Raw genomic sequence first — 22,830 nt, 5'->3', positions numbered from 1 at the left:
TGATGAAAGTCAGCTTCATCGGGTATCCGACGAAAAAATCCATCGGATTAGATTCCATCAGATATCCGATCGTGTGTACAGGGCTTAAGAGTTGATGGCTCTGGAACCCTGCAGGCACCATCAGATGGTTGGTCAATCAGCCACAGCTCAAGGAACCCTAGAACTCTCAAGAAGAACCCAAGGCTTCCACTGAACCCTAGCGGCAGTCCAGGGACAAGGTCATCCAGCGCCCAGGGCAAAGATGCCCCCCTTTCCCTTAGGGTTAGGGTCAGGGTGCCCCCCCCCATCCCTGCAATAAACCATTGCGCCAGGGGAAGCCGTCCCTCCTGCCCACCCCTTGTCCCGGCCCTGCCTAGCGGAGAACGGCTGTCCTACTCTCTCCAAAAGTTTTTCCTTTACATAAACTTTAATCAGTAGGTGTGATTTATTTCCGCATATAGAACCCATATGGCAGATTCATGGCAGAGAGGATGATTATGTTTGCAATGTGCAGTGATCGATTTGTAGGCGAACGATTGTAGACCGCGGTGCAGATGACTGTCTCCTGACAGCTCCCCAGCACACGACACTCCGACTTAATATCCACGCACCACATCAGCATGTGTGCATTAAGCAGGCTCAACACTCTATTCCGCATAGTCCCGCAGGCGATGGCGCGCCCTGCACGCCGATCAGACTCGTTTTACATTCAGCCGGCGCGCTCGCATGCTGATCTCCAGCCGAGAGACATACATGTATGCATGATACAATATGAGACGTACGTCAAAAGCTCCGCGTCCTGCCTGTCAGGAATGTCTAATGGCTTTATTTTAGAGCATCGTGTTCTGCTTTCATGTAAAATATTAATTTTAGTAGGTCTGGAAGCAAGACACAGGGAAGGGATTTTTGCTTATTCAACGGGAATTCCAGCTGGTGACTTATTTTCTCAAACGCCGCGCAGGCGCTATAGCTGCAGCGCTTTCCTTGATGCAGAATTAAAGGAAATCTGTGATGAGAGAACTAAGGAGGCGGCTTCTGAGTTCGAGGAGTGCCTTCTAAAATTTCTATCTGTATGATTGTAATATTTTTCTTTTGGCTTCAATGTTTTCTGGGGATAAGAATGCAGATCAGGTGCTTTGATTTCACTGTTGCTGTACATTCCACAGGTTTGTGACACAGAAAGTATTGATTTCCATAACAGATATTTCTTTGGAAGGTGGTCAAATGCAGGGATGGACTGGCCATTGGGACTACAGGGAGTTTCCCGGTGGGCCGATGGCTCAGTGGGCCGGCTTCAGTGACAGCGGCCTGGGAGTTTCTCACTTCTGCCTAATCTTGTCCCATAAGGGGGGGGGGGCACCAAACTGATTCTTTGCCCCGGGAGAAATAATGTCTAGCTTCCCCACTGGTACTGCTTATAAGAGTACCAGTACCAGCCGTTCTACTCTAATAAAGTAAAACGGCTAGTGGCTAGTGAAGGGGGAGAAGTGGCTTGGGTGGCCTGGGGGGGGGGGGTGCAGGAGTTGTCCGGCCGCTGTGGGAGAGACCTGTCAAAGTGGGCCAGTCTGGATGAAGTCCAGGGCCAAATGTTTGTCCCAGTCCAGCCCTGGACAAATGTGATAGCCTATATACAGGGCTGGTGCGAGGATTTTTCACCCCCTAGGCGAAACCTCATGTTGCCGCGCCCCCCATTGGCTCCACCCCTGACTCCACCCCCTTTCCACCTACCCATGCAAACTCCACCTTTTTAATGAAGCACCCATCAAATGCAGCCCACCAGTGCCCATCAAATGCCGCCTCACCAGCGTCCATTAATGTAGCCTCACCAGCCCCTGCAGGGTCATATTCTGCTGCCTATCGTAGAATGCTGCGGAAGTCACGTGGCGGCTAACTGCGCATGCGCAATGCGCTCCAACGGCAAATGTGATGCGTTCCAGGGGATTCACGACACTACCCTTCAGTGAACCTATCACAATTTGTCACGGAAGTGACGTATTACCATACACGGAGCGGGGGGAGAGAGAGAGAGACCCATTCAGAGCGAGAGAGAAATAGACATATAGAGATACCGAGATACATTCAGAGCGAGAGAGGGATAGAGATATACAGATACTGAGAGAGAACCGGGGCTCAGGGAGAGGATTACCTCCCCTATGTGCATTACTTCCGTTATCTATAATATATGTACACCATCTCTCTCTCGCTCTGAATGTATCTTGGGCCAGATTCAGAGAAGAAGTACGCCGGAGTATCTGCTGATACTCCGGCGTACTTTCAAATTTGCCGCGTCGTACCTTTATTTGTAATTCACAAACAAAGATACGACGGCTTTTGGCTAAGACCTGACAGGCGTATGGCTTCGTACGCCTTCGGATCTTAGGATGCAATACTTCGGCGACCGCTGGGTGGAGTTTGCGTCGTTTTCCGCGTCGGGTATGCAAATTAGCTGTTTACGGCGATCCACAAAGGTACGCGCGTTCGGTTTATTCTCTTACGTCGTCGCTAGTCGGTTTTTCCTGTCGCAAACTTAAGACTGCTATTTCATGGCTTAGATTTAGACCAGCCATGTTAAAGTATGGCCGTCGTTCCCGCGTCTAATTTCAATTTTTTTTGCGTAAGACGTCCGGGAATACGAAAGGACGTAACGCACGTCGCCGTTCAAAAAACACGTTGGGGCGCCATAATTTCACGCAAAGTACGGCGGGAAATTTCCAGCAGAGCATGCGCAGAACGTTCGGCGTGGGAACGCGCCTAATTTAAATGGTACACGCCCCATTTGAATTAGGCGGGCTTGCGCCGGACGGCTTTACGCTACACCGCCGCAAGTTTACACGCAAGTGCTTTGTGAATCAAGCACTTACGACGAAAACTTGCGGCGGAGTAACGTAAAGGGGATACGTTACGCCGCCGTAATTGTTTGTGAATCTGGCCCTTTATGCCTTGTACACACTGTCGGACTTTTGACCGTGCAAAAGTCTGCCGTGAGTCCGCGGGAAGTCTGACGGAAAGAAAGAGAACAGGTTCTCTATCTATGGTCCGTCGGACTTCTGACAAAAAAAGTCAGATGAAGGTTACACACGGCCGGACTTTCCACGAAAAAAAGCCCGTCTGACTTCTTTCCGCAGGAAAGTCCGGCCGTGTGTACGAGGCATCAGAGGTCGGTATGCATTTGATTCATGGCTCACTGCATTGGAAACACAATGCTATTTTTTCTCTTTCTTTTATATTAAGATAATACACAGCACCAACAATGTCACTCCGAATGGAGGTGTGATGGATAGAAAAACTGAATTAATGCAAGAGACCTTAATCCAGACCTTGTCCGCAGCCATTGGATCGTTTTTTTTTTTTTTTTTTGTTTTTTTTCAGCATGCCAGGCTGTTATTGAATCTGATTTATAGCATTTGTGAGCAGTGGACTAAGGCTCGCTGACAGGCCCTCGAGGGAAAAATCGGATGGCTTGGGATGGTTCCACTAGCTCTCTATTTTTATTCTAATGATGAGTAAACAGTTTATTCTTGCTAATATGTCAGCCTCCTTGGGGAATACCTCTGCAAGACATGGCAGATGATAAAATATTGCTTGCCATATGTTCATTCATATATTACTTATTTAAAGGGTCCGTCCACCCAAAACGTACGCTTGGAAGATGCTGGAGAATTGGACCACCTAACTTTTTCTTACATCCCTCAGGGGTGGTCAGATCTCTGTGGTGGGCCTTAGGTCCCGTACACACGATCGAGTTTCTTGGCAGAATTCAGCCAGAAACTCGATGGGAGCCGTATTCTGCTGAGGAAACCGGTCGTGTGTAGACTTTTGGCCGAGGAAACCGACAAGGATCTCGTTGAGCCAAATAGAGAACATGTTCTCTATTTCCTCGTTAGTCAATGGGGAAACTTGGCTCGCCGAGATCCTCGGCGGCTTCACAAGGAACTCGACGAGCAAAACGATGTGTTTTGCTCGTCGAGTTTCTCGGACGTGTGTACGGGGCCTGAGGTCTCCACACTTGCCAAGTCCTTCAGAATTGTTTATGTTTTTATTATGGAGGATGCATTTAGATGAGTGGGAATACTCCAAAGTAGTCAGAAGGGTCTGGAACTCCAAAGAGGGGCGTAACAGAATCATAAGCCGTGGCGGTAAAATCTCAGTAATGGAATCCTGTATGGACCTATACCATCGTACGGCATCATTATGACCCCTTTTCCGGCGGACCTGACTGGATCCTCCAGTCTCTTCTATGGAGCAGCAGGTGTCACCTGCTTCCATCTGATCCGATCCTGTCCACCAAAAACAGATGGATGATGGTCCTATGGATGGATGGTGGATCTGATGGCATCGGATGGAAACAAAGAGGTGGCCCGTTTCCTTCCCAATTGCCCCATAGAGGAGAGCGGAACTGTGTCACTGTCTGCTCTGCATTCGCCTGCTCATCGGGGATCAGTCGAGAGATCCCAAACTGGGCAAACAGATTTCACTTAGATGAGGCGCCCGTGTGAAAAGAGCCTAACTGGAATATCACTTCTATAAACCTATAAATAATGACACGGACTGTGGGACACAGCCACAGTAGCCATTTATTTAAAAAATAAAAATAAAATAACATAGTATTAACATACACCTCTATGACTAAGCCCCGATGGGCAAGGCGAAATCAGGGGGTCATGATCGGTGAAGGAGAACGGTCTGAGGCCATTTCATATCCACATCCAAACTGCAGTCGGGCTGGGATTGGGGCTTCTTAATAGATCTTCGGGGGTCCATAAAGGATCAAAATAGAACTAGAAACATCTAAGCTTTGCCCCAACAGGGAACTTCCACATTCTTACTTTTATCCCCGGAGGAACCAGCTCCTGGGATAACCAGCCAAGTTGACGTGCGATACCCCAGTCCCCCAATTTTTGTGACAATTCAAATATTTCTTGAGCCCTCCCCCTGACCCCCCTAGCTGCTGTGAGATTTTTTTTATTATTACCTCCAAACAACCCTTTACCTACAATGTGTCACAAGTGTGGACTGGGTGGGTCAGAAAACAACCTCTTCACCTGAAAGTTCAGTTGAGCTTTAAGGCCGGGTTTACACCTGGGTTTTCCCCGCATCCAATTGCATGACAATAGATTGTGACCAGGGCCATTTGAAGGAATTTGGGGGCCCCAAGCAAAATGGGGGCCCCCAAGCACCCCCCCCCCCCGGATGCAAAGCCTACGTTAACGCTAGACAATTTTTTTTTTTCTATTCTTACCTCCCCTTCTTCCCTGTAGGCTGCCGCTGTAGCGTGGCCGAGCTGCTCTTCCCCCTGCCTCTTCCCCAGTCCCCTATCAGATAGTGCCAGGGCCGGGCCGGGTATCATGCGGTAAAGGAAATTCAGTTTCCTGTCTTCCCGGCCGGACTGAAAGGAAGTGAGCACTCAGTGTGCACTTCCTGTCAGTCTGTCCGGGAACAGGAAACTGAATCTCCTGTACCACACGCGGTACCCGGCCAGACTGGCAGGACTCCTGGTGGAAGGAAGAGGAACTCGGCCACGCTACAGCCTGGGAAGGGAAAGTTTGGGGCCCCAGGCCAGCTCGGGGCCCCAAGCAATTGTTTGTTTTGCCTGTCCTGTAGCGACGGGCCTAATTGTGACTGGCTCTCTATGGAGAGCTGCGGAGAAACTTGCACAGGAGCCGCATCTGTCGGAGGTGTGAACCCAACCTTAATGTTGCCATCACTAAAGGCTTGTTCACATTAGCAGTGCTGTCTGAAGAGCCATGCACATTCTGAATGCTCTTCAGTGAGGATATGACATGGTCTTCCCACTGGTGAGCAGACATTGTATTGCCTTCTCCCTGCCTTTTTTGACCCCCTAAATGCTGGACCTCAACTTGGTTGCAGCGCAGTTGCAGGTCGCGTTTGGCAGGCGGTAGTGCCTCTGATCACTTAATGCAGGGGTCTCCAAACTGCGGCCCAAGGGCCAGATGTGGCCATTTGCTAGCCTTTATCCGGCCCTAGGGGCACTATTCCTCCCACTGATATGAGGCACTGTTCCTCCCACTGACACCAGCAAGGGGGCGCTATTTCTTCTACTGATACCAATGATGGAATACTATTCCTCCTACTGATGGGGGCACTACTCCTCCTTCTGACCACCAACTCTGAGGCCATATTTATTCTCACTGATGCTGGGCCCGGGACATTTTCTGCCCCCCACTGGCCACAATCCGACCCTCCAAAAAGTCTGAAGGACAATAAACTGGCCCTTTGTTTGAAAAGTTTGGAGACCCCTGACTTAATGAGATATAATTTCTGCTGCGGCATATGCACACCCTTGGCAGCTGCCTTATCAGCTAATTGAGGAGTGGTTGAGGGGCGGAAAAAGCCAGCTCAACCCTGGGGTTTTACTCCCTTCCAAGGTCTAATGTAGGAGTCTCCACACTTTCCAAAGGGAGTAGAAAAGGTCCCAACGTTAGTGGGAATAAACAATGATATAAACCCTTCTTTGGTGTCAGTGGGAGAAATCCAGAGGCGACTCTAGGCTTCGTGAGGCCTTAGGCAAAACTTAGACATGAGGCTCCTCTTACGTCCATATTGGGAAAAAGTATAATGGGCCAGATTCACAGAACAGATACGACGGCATATCTCCTGATACACCGTCGTATCTCTTGTCGTATCTATGCGGCTGATTCATAGAATCAGTTACGCATAGATAGCCCTAAGATCCGACAGGTGTAATTGACTTATACCGTTGAATCTTAGGATGCAATACTTCGGCCGCCGATGGGGGGAGTTTGCGTCGTATTCCAGCGTCGGGTATGCAAATGAGGATTTACGGCGATCCACAAAGGTTTTCGCGTTCGCAAGTCTTTTTTTCCCATCGCAAAGTTAGGTGTGCTATTAACATGGTGTAAAATTACTCCACCATGTTAAAGTATGGCCGTCGTTCCCGCGTCGCTTTTGAATTTTTTTTTTCGGCGTAAGTACGTTACGCACGTCGCGATTCACAAACACGTCGGGCCGCCGTAATTTCGCGCAAAGCATGTCGGGAAAATTGCGAACGGAGCACGCACAGAACGTCCGGCGCGGGAGCGCGCCTAATTTAAATGGTACCCGCCCCATTTGAATTGGGCGGGCTTGCGCCGGACGACTTTACGTTACACCGCCGCAAGTTTACAGGTAAGTGCTTTGAGGATCAGGCACTTACACTGAAAACTTGTGGCGGTGTAACGTAAATGGGTTACATAACACCGCCGCAATTAATCGTGAATCTGGCCCAATATTTTTAGTGCATGAGGAGATTGTTCCCACACATCCGCAGGCAGTGCCATCCTTCTTCCCGATGCTGGGCCCTTCCCTTTCCTCCGTCAGGCAAATTAGGCAGCCTCGAGGCCTTAGGCGACTGCCTAATTTGCCTAATTAAAGAGCCGCCTCATTGTTGGTGTCATTAGGCCTGATTATTGGTGGAGGAAATTAAGCCCCATTGTGGGTATCAGTGGATAAAAAAGGGGCCCCAAGAGCTAGATAAAAGCAAACAAAGGGCCGCAGTTTGGAGACCACTGGTCTAATGGCCCTAACTGTGCCGGATTGCCCCTTCGTAAGGCTTCGAGAAGATGTTACAACTGACAACTCTGCAAGCTTGTACATTTTAAATTAACACGAATCCTTCTGTTTAACTGAAATATCTGCAAGACAGTAGCCGATCGGAAACAAAAAAAACATCATCCCGAGTTACAACATCATTAGAAGACTAATGAACATAGCACCCGGCTCATCTCTATTCCCCCAAATCATGTGAGAGAAGAGAAAAAACACCTTTCACAATTAAAGGAAAAAAAGGGAGAAAGAAAAAAATCTCGGCGTGACGCTTATCCAGAGAGAAATATTTACCCTGAGCAAAGCCGGAGAATGAAGAATGCCAGTTATGATTAATGAGTTCCCAGCTCAAAATTTGAAAAGCCAAGTTTGTTCAACTCGGAGTTTGATCTGGATTGTAAGTTTTGAAATTCAGCTGGGAAATCGAGCCGGGGAAGTAGAAAAGGGCAGCAGTTCAATAACGTCTATGCTTAGTATAGGAAATATATATCTGTGCCATAAATTCTGTCTGCCACCTACGTCTAATATTAAAGGTCATGGCTTCCTTTTTGACATCTGTTGTAGTACCACAACCTGGAGCGAAAAAAAAAATATTCCAGGGCTGAAATGTATGTCAAACCGTCATGACAGCCAAGACGACATAGCTCATCCCTATTTGTTTTACATATATCATCCGCCAGTTACATGATGTCCGTTTATCTCGCTTCAAGTCAGGGTGACTCCACCTTCACTATGGATAAAGTGTGGAAAGGTTAGATCTGAAATGATGTCTTATTCTTGTTTGGCCTCCATGGAGAAGATCTAAGGAAGTTGGGACACAGACAGAAATAAAGCATCCTAAAAACATTGCAAAGTTTCAAATATTTTTGTTATTTTAACTAGGTATTAGTGTACACAGTATGTGCAGGGGCGTACATACAGGATCACAGGGGTGACCATTGCGACCCGGCCCCATGCTCCAGGGTGCCCTGGCAAGCCCCCCTGTGCAACTGGATAGGAGGGCAGCCACATGTAGAGGAACCGAACCCTCCATGTAGCCGATGAATGCCTGCTTCTCCTCCTCCCCCTCCCACGAACATTCAGCAGCGGCAGAAGGAAAATAAAGGGGATCAGTTCCTCTACATCAGTGGTTTTCAACCTTACTAGTGCCGTGACCCCTTGATACATTTTCCAAAGTTGTGGGGACCCCTAACAGCAAAATTATTTTCGTAGCGTGGGTTGTCAGCACCCAAGGCAGGCCAAGTAGTTTGCGCCCCTAACCCACGGCATTTAGCACTCCCTGGGTCCCTTCCACTCGTACAGTATTAAAACCCTTTACGGTACATTTTAGGCTGTACCACTTTTTCTCTTTGTTCTCCTTTCTTTCCCTTTTATCTCTCTATATCCTAATTTTTTTTTTTTTTTTTTTTTATCCCCATCCTATTCTTTCTCTCCCTTTTTTCTTTGTTCCTCCCCCTCTTTTTCTCTCCTTTCCATGTATTCTCTATTTGTATTCCTTCTCTTACTCCTTGGTAGAGGGAATGAGATGAGTGGCAGTGCTGGTGAGGGTTGGGATAGGTGGCAGTGCTGGTGAGGGGTGGGATCAGTGGCAGTGCTGGTGAGGGGTGGGATCAGTGGCAGTGCTGGTGAGGGGTGGGATCAGTGACAGTGCTGGTGAGGGTTGGGATCAGTGGCAGCGCTGGTGAGGGGTGGGATCAGTGGCAGTGCTGGTGAGGGGTGGGATCAGTGGCAGTGCTGGTGAGGGGTGGGATCAGTGGCAGCGCTGGTGAGGGGTGGGATCAGTGGCAGTGCTGGTGAGGGGTGGGATCAGTGGCAGTGCTGGTGAGGGGTGGGATCAGTGGCAGTGTTGGCGGGGAGTTGGGATCAGTGGCAATGCTGGGGGGAGTTCTGATCAGCCAACTTGGGTGCTCTTGATCAAGGTCATGTGCTGATCTGGGAACTGTAGTGGGGACTTTTAATGGCAACTATAATCACAGGTAGTGTTACTCACTGTGTTTCTGGCTCAGTCGCAAAAATGTTAGGAGAGTGGTGCGGGCTTCAGGAACAGCTCAGGATTCGGTGACCCCTGGCAAATCGACCCCCAGGTTGAGAACCATTGCTCTACATGCTGCTCCTGCCACCTCCCTATCCCTGTCCTGCTGCCCCAGGCCCCTGTGTACTTCTGCAGCCCCCCTGTGCAACTGGATCGGAGGGTGGTGGCATGTAGAGGAACCGATTCCTCCATGTAGCCGCTGAATGCCCGCTTCTCCTCCTCCCCCTCCTGCAGACATTCAGCAGCTGCAGAAGGGAAATGAAGAGGATCAGTTCCTTTACATGCCGCTCCCGCCTCCCTATCCCTATCCTGCCGCCCCAGGCCCCTGTGTGCTTTGTCAGATTTGAGAGCGGGGAAGGGGCCGGTAAATGTGTAATTTACCATCCCCCTCCTTGCTTTAAGGAATAGAGTCAGTGCCTGTTTTTTTTTTGTATTTATTTATTCATTCATAGCTGAGGCATAGTAAACTGCAGAGAAAAGGACTGATAAATCTGACCTCAGTCTCTTTCTCTGTCTCAAAAGTGATACATCAAACAGACCACTGATATGACATCAAAACCCCCCAAATGGGGATCCTAAAAAAATATGTAAAAAATAATGAAAAAATAAAATGGTAAAAAAATTAAAAAATGGTAAAAAATGTAATTATCTTTATTATTATTATACAGGATTTATATAGCGCCAACAGTTTACGCAGCGCTTTACTAAAAAAATAAATCAACAACAATACAAAAAACTACTGGCACCAGTGGCGTAACTACCAGGGTTGCAAAGGTTGCGCTTGCAACTGGTTTCTGACGTACGGGAGACCCCAAGACGGCAGGAAGGTGGCCCTATGCTTTTATTCGCTTTCAGACTGCCTCTATCTAATTGAAATCCTGTGCCAAGCCATACAGAGGCGGTAGCAGATGCTGGCGGTTGAAACAGCTTTTTAGAAAGTAATGATTGGCCTATTGTAGTCATGTGACCTGCTGTCTAGTGGGATATGGTTGTGGTAGAAGAAAGAAGAGCCCAGGATGGGACCAAACTGTCACTTATGCTGATCCAATCTTTGATTGAACGATGGAGACGGAACAACTGACATTTCATAAGGAATCTTTGGAGCTTAATCTTCCAATAGCAAATTATTTTAGAATGTTTTTTTTTTTTTTTTTTGGGGTCGCTTGATTTGAAATGGACTTGGTACCTTCTTCTGCTTTTCATTTTAATAAAGACGCTTTAATTAAAAGTCACAGAAAAACTCTGTAAATGAAGATTGGTCTGTTTTATTAAATTTGATTTTTAAAGATTTGATTTAATAGCAATCTTTAATTATTTCCAAATCGATGTATTATGAGCCGCACAAGTGTATAATATGTAATGTATTCTATCAAATCATTGCAGATGAACTATTCTATGTGTATGTAACCCCAAAAACAAAACAGTCATATATTGCAGCTTACTGGTTCTTACGCCGCGTACACACCACCGTTTTTCATGACGTGAAAATGCCATTTTTTAAATTGGTCATTAACCACTTAAGGACCGCCTAACGCCGATATACGTCGACAGAATGGCACGGCACAGCAACTGTAATAAATTTATACTTTTTTATGATTTTGTTGTTTTATAATGTGTTGCCTTAAAAATCCCGGGCCAGATTCACATACAATTGCGCCTTTGGAAACTCAAGCCATTTAAGTTACACCGCCGTAAGTTTTCAGGTTTAGTGCTCGATCCACAAAGCACTTACCTGGAAACTTGCGGCGGTGTATCGTAAATGCGTCCGGCGCAAGGCGGGCCAAATCGAATTGGCGGCTAACAATTAAATTAGGCGCGCGCCCGCACCGGACCTACTGCGCATGCTCCGTTTCCTACCTCTCGCCGTGCTTTGCGTGAAGTGACGTAATTTTTTCGAACAGCGACGCGCGTAGCGTACTTCTGTATTCCCGGACTGCTTACGCAAACGACGTTAAATTTTGAATTTCGACGCGGGAACGACGGCCATACTTTAGACAGCAATACACTTGCTGACTAAAGTTAGGGCACCAAAAAAAACTACTAACTTTGCGACGGGAAACTAGACTAGCGGCGACGTAGCGAACGCGAAAATCCGTTGTGGATCCGCCTTAACTCCTAATTTGCATACCCGACGCTGGTTTCCGACGCGAACTCCCCCCAGCGGCGGCCGCGGTACTGCATCCTAAGATCCGACAGTGTAAAACAATTATACCTGTCGGATCTTAGGGATATCTATGCGTAACTGATTCTATGAATCAGTCGCATAGATAGAAACAGAGATACGACGCCGTATCAGGAGATACGCCGTCGTATCTCTTTTGTGAATCTGGCCCCCCATTCCTATTGAGGTTTTCAGTTTATAATTGATTCAAGGGATGATGGCAACCACATGCCACTGCACATGAGCTAAATCTTTCTACATTATGAATTACTTACCTGAGATCGAAGCCCCCGCAGCAGTCCTGGGTGACCTCCTCCGTCACCGCCATAATACCCAGAGTGATTTCTGGGTATCGCTGCTCCGGTGCTGTGACTGGCCGGAGCAGCGATGACGTCACTCCCACTGGTGCCGCCACTAACGGCATGATCGCCGTTAGAAGCTGCACGCTTAGTGCGCCTGCGCCCGATGTCTACGACTGAAAAATAGACTGAAAAAAAAATAAAAAATACATGTGATCACATGATAATAATAGAATTAGTATTTTTGTATTATGTGATCACATGTGCTGTTTTTCTCTTTTGTTTTATTTTTCAGTAGATAGTGTCTGGCAAATGTAAATCTCCTGAGGAAGCTACTAACAGTGGTGAAACATGTTGAGAATGTTGTCATTTTGCACACTCTGAAACTGTCTTGGATGGATTTTATTCTGTCAATTTTTAACTTTTATAAATAAAATATATTTTTTGATATCTGTTTGTATAATTTGCACCTTTAAAATCCCCTTTATTCTTTTCCTTTATTGTTTTAAATGACGGTGATGGATTCTCCACCAGAGAAAGTTTGATGAAAGTCACAAGTTGAACCTTAATCGTTGTTTTATGTTCATGTTATTATCTTGTATTAATATGTCTCTTCTTTATGTTTTATTGCAGTGTCTCTACGGCTGCTATGTCCATTCGTCCATTATTCCAACGTTCCACAGGAGGTGTTACTGGCTGCTACAGGTAGGGCCACCTGGCTGGTTTCCTCTTCTCTCTATGATGGGTTGGCGGCTGTTCGATGTTGGTTGGTGGAATTGTTGGTTGGCGTTGGTTGGCTCCTCTTGTTTTTCTGGCTTGGTTGCGGTGGATCTGCTTGTTTTTTCTGGCTCTTGTCTCCGGTTGGGGAGGACGGAGCTCCTCACACCTTGAATCCGTTGTTTTGTACATTGTTTCCCTTGTCAGTTCTAAAGCTTTTTGCTTAAGGATATTTTGAATATTATTATTCCGGCACCAATGCTCCGATGGGATGAGAATTTATTAGAATCCTTTAGCGGAAAACATCCGGAAATATATCGCGCCGTTTGATGCTTAGAAGTGTACCAGACTGCCTAGACACGAAGGCGGCCATTTTTCACCCTAATATTCACAATAATACAGCCTCAGTTTTATTTGAAGAACAGCTCCAGGCGGATAAATAAAACATCCTTTTATTCTCTAATATATACCTTCAAAAGCAATAATGTCATTTTTTTCCCTCTAATTCGGCTCGTAGTTCTATGAATTGAATGTCAATTCTTTATATTAAATTGCCATAGTGCAGCTGAAAGTTAAACCACAGCTCCAACCAAAAGGGTTTAGGGTTAGAATGGCTGGCAGGTTTTTATTGCTGTTCTTCTGTAGACATTGTGGAGATTCTTATGCACTTCCTGTGTGGTCACCAAGACAGGAAGCAAGCAAGATCTCTTTAACCACTTGAGACCCGTGCTGTAGACGAAAGACGTCCACAGCGCGGCTCTCAAGTGCCGGGTGGACGTCCTGTTGTTTACATTCCCTGTGCGTGCCGCTGGGAGCCCGGAGCGGGGGGAAACACTGTGCCCGGCGCATCGCTGGGAGGCCGATGCACGTGCCTGGCGACCGCGATGTCCGCCAGGTACCCGCGATCGGCGGTGACAGCAGGGACGTGGAGCTCTGTGTGTAAAGACCTTGTACATAGGGACACAGCATCGGTCACCTCCCCCAGTCAGTCCCCTCCCCCCACAGTTAGAACACACCCAGGGAATACATTTAACCCCTTCCTCACCCCCTAGTGTTAACCCCTTCCCTGCCAGTCACATTTATACAGTAATTAGTGCATTTTTATAGCACTGATTGCTGTATAAATTTGAATGGTCCCAAAATTGTGTCAAAAGTGTCCGATATGTCCGCAATATCGCAGGCCTGACAAAAAAAAACGCAGATCGCCGCCATTACTAGTAAAAAAAAAAAAATAATAAATCTATCCCCTATTTTGTAGGCGCTATAACTTTTGCGCAAACTAAAAGCAGAACCAAGGGTCGGTGCTTGAAGGTGGGTAGGGGCAGAACCAAGGGTTGGTGCTCAGAGGTGGGTAGGGGCAGAACCAAGAGTTGGTGCTCAGAGGTGGGTAGGGGCAGAACCAAGGGTTGGTGCTCAGAGGTGGGTAGGGGCAGAACCAAGAGTTGGTGCTCAGAGGTGGGTAGGGGCGGAACCAAGGGTTGGTGCTCGGAGGTGGGTAGGGGCAGAACCAAGAGTTGGTGCTCAGAGGTGGGTAGGGGCGGAACCAAGGGTTGGTGCTCGGAGGTAGGTAGGGGTGGAACCAAGGGTTGGTGCTCAGAGGTGGGTAAGGGTGGAACCAAGGGTTGATGCTTGGAGGTGGGTAAGGGTGGAACCAAGGGTTGATGCTTGGAGGTGGGTAGAGGCAGAACCAAGGATTGGTGTTTGGAGGGGGTAGGGGGTGGAGACACAAAGTGGCTTAGAAGGGGAGTGTTCCTGCACTTATTCTCTGCGAAAAAAAGCCCTGTATATATATAAAATGTATATAGTCGGTATATAGAATATACAGACTAAGTCATGTATATTTAAATACATATATATTTATAAATTCACATAGTCTATAAAAGTCTGTTTGTTTATTTTACTTTTCCCAATCTAGAACAAATAAAAATATAACAACTCAATTATTATAATAAAATCCAACTCATTCATATATCTGTTAGTAATGTTAATAAGCAGATATTAGGGGCCAGATTCACAGAAGAGATACGATGGAGTATCTCAGATACACCATCGTATCTCTGATTTTTACTGGTCCTATCTATGCACCTGATTCATAGAATCAGATACGCATAGATAGGGCTGAGATCCGACAGTGTCACACTGTGTTACACTGTCGGATCTTTTTTTGGATTTAAAAATGGCGCCGGGGGCGTTCCCGCTGATTTACACTGAATAATATGTAAATTAGCGAGATACGCGAAATTCACGAACGTACGCGGACCCGACGCTGTGTTCTTACGTCGTTTCCGTAGCGCGGTACCCGTCGTATACTTACCCCTGCTAAAAGCAGGGGTAAGTATTGTTAAGTATGGCCGTCGTTCCCGCGTCGATTTTTAAATTTCCTACGTCGTTTGCGTACGCCGATTCACGAACACGCGCGTCGCAAGTCCCGCTCACGTCGCAACCACTGACGTCCTATTGACGTCAGTGGGAGCAATGCACGCCGGGAAATTCCCCGGACGGCGCATGCGTATTTAAATCGGCGCGGGAGCGCGCCTGATTTAAATATGACACTCCCCTAGCCGCGGAATTTGAATTCCGCTGGGGGAGTTAGGATCCGCCGTCGCAAGTTTGGAGGTAAGTGTGTTGTGAATTTGACACTTTCCTCACAAACTTGCGAGGGCGGATCTTAAAACACATAGGTTACACGGATCTAAAGATCCGCTAACCTTTGTGAATCTGGCCCATTATCTTAGATTAAGGAAGGCTTCTAAAAAGTTGACTGATTGGCTCCTTGTGCTTCTTCCCCCTCTACCAGCCTGAGCTCTGTTGTACAAGGTATTGCAAGCGGGCTGATGCCAGATACAAATCAGATACTTTCACTGGGTGCATTTGAAAAAAAAAAAAATATATATATATAATGATCTATCATTGTACAGAGATTAGCATTGTTTGTGTCATTTATATTTGCCGGGAGTTCAGCTTTCATGGATTATCACTGATGGCCATGCTGAGTTGCTGCCACCATTTTTATTGAAATGCCGGCGGCAAGAATGGTGTACTGTACCGGTTTCATCTTGTACAATGACACCTTCGCTCATGCATGTTACAGGTACACATTTAGGCATTGCTGACTTGGTCATTTTGAGGCTTTCTTATAATGATGTGAGAATGGCTGGAGGTGCTCACTGGCAATGATATATTTAATGAGAACCTTCACCGAGCTTGAAATACGTTCGTATTATTCATTATGAGGCTGCGAATGGGGATGTGTAGATTTTTTTTTTTTTTTTTTTACAAGACATCAGGATATTTGGTAATGAGCTTTGGGTTATTTTTATGGTGCTAACATCTTCTGATTGTATATATCCCTACCATTATATCTTCTTTTTGTTTCTCAAATGGGATCTGACATTTGAAGAGATAGAACGTGTAGGAAGGACTATGGCCCGAATTTACATACAGCGGTGCATATTTATGCTGCCATAGTGTATCTCCTTTACGCTACGCCGACGCAGCGCAGAGAGGCAAGCACTGGATTCACAGGCGTAAGCCGGCGTATGTGGAAGTAGGCGTGACCCCATGCAAATGATGGGCCGAGCGCCAGACAGATACGTATAACGAACGGCGCATGCACCGTCCCGTGGACGCATCCCAGTGCGCATGCTCAGAATCACGTCGGAACTACTCCCTAAGATACGCCGGATCACTGCCTACGGCATGAACGTAACCTACGCCTAGTCATATTCACGTCCTACGTAAACTACGTAAAATACGTCGGCTTGTGTTCCCTTCGCATGGATGCTGTTGAGTTACACCTCCTTTATGGGCCAAAAATTTACGCCGGGCGTATGACTTTACGTGCACTGCGTCGGACGGACGTACATTCGTGAATCGGCGTATCTCCCTCATTTGCATATGTGAATAGAAAATCAATGGGAGCGCCAAATACGACCAGTGTAAATATGTGCCCACTCTACGCCCGCGTAGGCAAGTTACGTCGGTCAGATGAAGCCTATTTTCAGGCGTATCTTAGTTTCTGAGTCAGGCGCACAGATACGACGGCGCATATTTGCACTTGCGCGGCGTATCTGGAGATACGTCGGCGCAAGTGCTTTGTGAATCCGGGCCTTTGTGTCTGGATGAAGATTTTTTTCAAAGGGGGTTGCTTTGGGCCCCCAACAGTGACAGGGCCCTGGGCAGCTTCCCCATGTGCCCTGTGGTAAAGACGGCCCTGGTGGTAGCATTTACATATTTATTAATTGTTAGTATCATGTGGAAACTCAATAAAGATTTTTAGTTTTATAATACCGGTAGTTCCCTTTTGAAGAATTATTTGTGGAAATTTCTCTTACCTCTCTTTTTTCTATAAGCGCTCTTGTAATAGCAATCAGAGCAGTTTACTAGCCGCTCAATTGCTCTTACATGTAGTGGGAGGGGACGTTCCCCCCTCCCGGCACCTTCTGTGGCTCTCTCAGGCTTTCCTGTCCCACCGGGGCAGCCAAGCGGGGCCGGGATCGGCTTTTCTCGGCTGTTCGTAACAATAAACCCGAATGAATGACATGAGATCACTACAGGTTCACTCGGAAACCATCAACGCCAGTTTTTAAAAATCTAAAGCATTCGGTAATATCGATCTTGGTGTTTTTAATGCTTTTAAGTGCAGAGGAGGGATTTAGGGTATATAGACTCCATATCTCTATATAAAGAGGACCTGTCACATGCCTATTACTGTCACAAGGAATGTTTACACTCTTTGTGAACGCAATAAAAATGATCGAAAAAAAAAATGAAAGCAACAGTGTAAAAAGAAAAAAATAATTAATTAATAATAATAAAAAAAGTAAAGTGCCCCCCGTCCTCCCGTGCTCACACGCAAAGATGAATGTACGTGTGGACGTAGGGTGGCCACCTTTTATTTAAGCCAAACCTGAACACTTAAGCAGCCTTTGGGTGCCCCAAAGAAAGTAGTAATGTTGTGTGCATAGCGTGCCACGGCAAACAATTGGGTGTGGCCAAACTGCTCTTGCTGAACCTGCCCCCAGACAGCCGCGCCACAGCTCCCAGACGGCAACAGATTTGTGTGTGACCATCTTGGTTAAGGGGCTCCGTGACTGGGACCGATCGCCGCTGGAGACCCGCGACCGGTCCCCGGAGCTGAAGAACAGGGAGAGCCGTGTGTAAACACGGCTTCCCCGTGCTTCACTGTGGCGGCTGCATCGATCGTGTCATCCCTTTTATAGGGAGACACAATCGATGACGTCACACCTACAGCCACACCCCCCTACAGTTGTAAACAAACTTCAGGGAACACATAACCCCTTCAGCGCCCCCTTGTGGTTAACTCCCAAACTGCAACCGTCATTTTCACACTAAACAATGCATTTTAAATGCATTTTTTGCTGTGAAAATGACAATGGTCCCAAAAATGTGTCAAAATTGTCCGAAGTGTCCGCCATAATGTCGCAGTCACGAAAAAAATCGCTGATCGCCGCCATTAGTAGTAAAAAAAAATTATAAAAATGCAATAAAACTATCCCCAATTTTGTAAACGCTTTAAATTTTGCACAAACCAACCGATAAACGCTTATTGCGTTTTTTTTTTTACAAAAATAGGTAGAAGAATACGTATCGGCCTAAACTGAGGAAAAAAAATGTTTTTTTATATATTTTTGGGGATATTTATTATCGCAAAAAGGAAAAAATATTGCATTTTTTTCAAAATTGTCGCTCTATTTTTGTTTATAGCGCAAAAACTAAAAACTGCAGAGGTGATCAAATACCACCAAAAGAAAGCTCTATTTGTGGGGAAAAAAGGACGCCAATTTTGTTTGGGAGCCACGTCGCACGACCGCGCAATTGTCAGTTAAAGCGACGCAGTGCCGAATCGCAAAAAGGGGCAAGGTCCTTTAGCTGCATTTTGGTCCGGGTCTTAAGTGGTTAAGGATCTACAGTGGTATACTGCGAGTTAATCTGGGAGATCTACAGGAGGAATGTCAGTTCTCCCTGGCTCTGGGGGTCACCATCAGGCTCTTGGAAGTCGGGGAGACCGCTAAACAATAAACATGTAATTGGGTATTCTTTGCAGAGTGAAACTTTATCTCATTTACTAAGCTCTGGAGCAACAGCACTTTCAGGCCCCGTACACACGGCCGAGGAACTCGACGTGCCAAACACGTCGAGTTCCTCGTCGAGTTCTGGGATGAAGCCGACGAGGAGCTCGGCGGGCCGCCTTCTCCCATAGAACAACGAGAAAATAGAGAACATGTTCTCTATTTTCTCGACGAGTTCCTCGGCGGCTCCATCGAGCCAAAAGTGTACAGACGACAGAGTTTCTCGGCAGAATCCGGGTTTTGACCGAGTTTCTCTGTGAATTCTGCCGAGAAACTCTGTCGTGTGTACGAGGCCTCAGAGGTGCAACAGCACTTGCAAAGCACACAGTCTATGAGCCTTTAGTAATTCCACCCTAATGTTTATATATTGGCAGCTTTTTTTTTTAACAAAAAATAAATAAAAAATCCCCATATCACTACTTTTGTTATTTTGCCAATAAAGCTGCTAAAAAAAGAAAACTGATCTTCTATTCACTTAAGAAAATGATCATTTGACTCTATTATTCTTAAAACATTTCCCTTTAAATCGTCGTTTCATCCGTTTATTTTTCCCAGATTACCACTGATTTCCAGCTATTTTAGACTCGCAGTAATTCCCTTCCAGTAAATGAAATGCAGTTTAAACAATTTATCTCAGAAATGTAAATGATCAAACAGGACTTTGCTGACGGATGTCCTAATGTTTACTTTATTCTAATTAGATCGGTCATATTCAGTATGTGGCAAAGCCAGTCTGTATTTAAATGTGATTTATGCCGACGTTTCCTTCCTACAAGATATAGTTAGTTAACTCTTCCCGGTCATCGGATTTCTCCACCTGCAGGAAAATCAGGGGATTGCGCTGAACCAGGGAGTGGGAGAGGATGCAGTATTGGCAGCTATGTCGGCTCGCCATCTTTATCCACCTGTAGGGTAGCCAATTGGCTCGTATTTCTCATGAAACTGTACAGGTCTAAAGTTATATAGATGGAAAATACAGCAAAATCTCCTTAACCGTTCAACAGTTTTTTTGGGCTTGAGGAAAATCTGAAGCTTTTGTTATACTCAATAATAATGTTTCTCAACTTTTTTTTTTAGATGCGGCACCCTTTAAAAGTATGCAAAATATTGAGGCACCCCAGTCCAAATTGTAAAAACTGTACATGTTACTTATTCAATGGGAAACCTGAGCCTGGGATAAAGCACACAACCACCTTAATGGATTTAACTTCACATCAGAAGCAGTGGCGTTGCTAGGCAGGTGCGGGGGGTGCGGGCCGCACCCAGGTGAAGAATACGTATCGGCCTAAACTGAGGAAAATTTGTTTCTTTTTTTAGATATTTTTGGGGGATACTTATTATAGCAAAAAGTAAAAAATATTGATTATTTTTTTCAAAATTGACGCTCTATTTATGTTTATAGAGCAAAAAATAAAAACCGCAGAGGTGATCAAATACCACCAAAAGAAAGCTCTATTTTTGGGGAAAAGGGAGGTCAATTTTGTTTGGGAGCCACGTCGCAGGACCGCAGAATTGTCAGTTAAAGCGCCAAAGAGCCGGATCGCAAAAAGTGTTCTGATTTTCTAGAAATAATAAAAAAAAATTATATACAATGGCTGTTAAAACATTTGTAGACGTAACCACTTGCCGCCCGCCTTATGCAAAAAAACGTCGGCAAAGTGGTTTCAATACCCTGAGTGGACGTCATATGACGTCCTCAGGATATTGAGTCTCTGCGCGCCCCCGAGGGCGCGCATCGCGGCGATCGTTGTAACAGGGTGTCAGTCTGACACCCCGCAACACCGATTTAGGTAAAGAGTCTCTGACGGAGATTCTTTACCACGTGATCAGCCGTGTCCAATCACGATGTAAACAGGAAAAGCCGGTAATCTGTCAGACGCGAGTAGAGGAGAGCCGATCGGCTGCTCCTCTGACAGGGGGGTTTGTGCTGATCGATTATCTGCACAGCCCCCCCCCCCCCCGAGGATGCCCACACTGGACCACCAGGGGTGCCTCTAGACCACCAGGGATTTAAAACACAGGTATGCCACCCTAGACCACCAGGGATGACAATGACAGAAATAATGGATGCCAATCAGTGCCTGCAATGGCTGCCAATCAGTGCCCACAATGGGCATCACTGATTGGCAGGCATTGTTTGGCACTGATTGGCATCCATTAGTACAATACATACGTTAGGGACACCTATCAGTGCCCATCTATGCCCATCCGTGCCACCTATCAGTGCGCATCCATGCCGCCTATCAGTGCCCATCCATGCCACCTATCAGTGCCAATCCATGCCGCCTATCCGTGCCCATCCGTGCCACCTATCTGTGCCCATCCGTGCCGCCTATCCGTGCCCATCCATGCCGCCTATCAGTGCCCAAACGTCCCGCCTTTCAGTCCCGCATATAAGTGCCCATCATCAGTGCCCATCAATGCCACCACATCAGTTCCACCTCATCGGTGCCCATCAGTGCCGCCTTATCAGTTCCCGTCAGTGCAGTACCATCAGTGCCCACCAGTGAAGGAGAAAACGTACTTATTTACAATGTTTTATAACAGAAACAAAAAAAAAAACGTTTTTTTTTTCAAAAAGTTCGGTAATTTTTTAATATTTTTTGCAGAAAATTAAAATCCCAGAGGTGATCAACTACCACCAAAAGAAAGCTCTATTTGTGGGTACAAAATGATACAAATTTAGTTTGGGTACAGTGTAGCACGACCGCGCAATTGTCATTCAAAGTGCAACAGCGCTGAAAGCTAAAAATTGGTCTGGGCGGGAAGGTGTATAAGTGCCCCCCGGTATGGAAGTGGTTAAAAAAAAATGAGTCTAGTTGACCATAACGATTTGAGTTTTTCTTTAGGTAATTATATGAATAGACACGCGCTCCCGCGCCTCGCTTTCCACGCTGTTTTTTTCCTATTGCAGATAATGTGCCGTCATCTCCGTTTCATGTATAAAGAGTGGGCAGCAAACATACATTCCATTCTCTCCCATGATAATAGAGCAGCATAAAGTTTGTCAGTGTAATCAGTCACAGTTTTGTGCATGCTCTGTCTCGCTAAAGTCACCTCTCTAGCCCAATGTTAGCACATCAGAAACAAATCTACTCTGACCTAATGGAAAATGGAAAATCACAAAAGAGATTTAATGGTCTCAACCAGCCTTATTGTTCCACATCCCACAGGCCCTGCAAAAAAGCCGTACAAGTGGACAAGCTCCAATCTAAAAGAATTGCACAATGTTGTTTAAACAGAAGCCTATAGAGTTTGGAGCTTCCTTTGAAAAACAACAGAGGAATTGCCTCTGCATTGTGCTAGAAAGGGAAACACGCACAGAATAAAGAGTCGCAGCTGATCCTATCTAGACGCCATAACGCCAGAGTCTTATTGCATAAGCCGGGGCGAGGAGCTGCAAAGCTCAGAAACCTATAGTAAATCCCATCCCACTGGAAGGATATTAGCGGGTGATATATATTGTTTATGAGTCATTTTCAGGACAGCCATTAGGAATTACACAACTTCAGGCATGGCAGAGAACCGGGGGGGGGGGGGTCCTGCTGCCTGAAATTGAGAAGCAGGAGGGGGGGGATAGGGCTGCCGCGAATTGAGAAGCGGGGGGGCCCTTTACACAAGAAAGAAGAAATAAAGAAAAATATATATAAAAAGGGGGGGGGGGTAGCCATCCTGGGCCCTTTAATAATAAAATATATATATACATATATATATATATATATATATATATATACATATATATATATATATATATATATATACATATATATATATATATATATATATATACACAAATTATTATTTTTTTTTTATAAAAAGAAATTACAAAAAAGGGGGGTTGCAATCCGGGACCTCTGGGCCCTTTAATAAAAAAAAAAGAAAAGAAACCTCTGGGCCATTTAATAAAAAATAAATAAAAAATATATATAAAAAAAATAAACATTTATAAAAAAAAAAAGGGGGGGGGTTGCCACTCAGGGCCCTGGG

The 22,830-nt window shown here is 46.0% G+C and overlaps 1 protein-coding gene across 8 annotated transcripts in view; it reads left to right on the top strand.

The window, feature by feature from the left end:
- CAMTA1 (calmodulin binding transcription activator 1) overlaps positions 1-22,830 on the top strand; it is a 1,702,014-nt gene that overhangs the window by 1,000,694 nt on the left and 678,490 nt on the right. For all 8 annotated transcript variants that reach the window (XM_040326489.1, XM_040326487.1, XM_040326491.1 and 5 more), the window contains exon 5: positions 12,668-12,739. In XM_040326489.1, the coding sequence (XP_040182423.1) occupies positions 12,668-12,739 (72 nt within the window). The remainder of the gene's footprint in view (positions 1-12,667; positions 12,740-22,830) is intronic.

This window comes from Rana temporaria, chromosome 10 (genome assembly GCF_905171775.1).
Source record: "Rana temporaria chromosome 10, aRanTem1.1, whole genome shotgun sequence".
Classification (NCBI taxonomy): Eukaryota; Metazoa; Chordata; class Amphibia; order Anura; family Ranidae; genus Rana; species Rana temporaria.
This window is presented reverse-complemented; position numbering and strand designations above follow the sequence as displayed.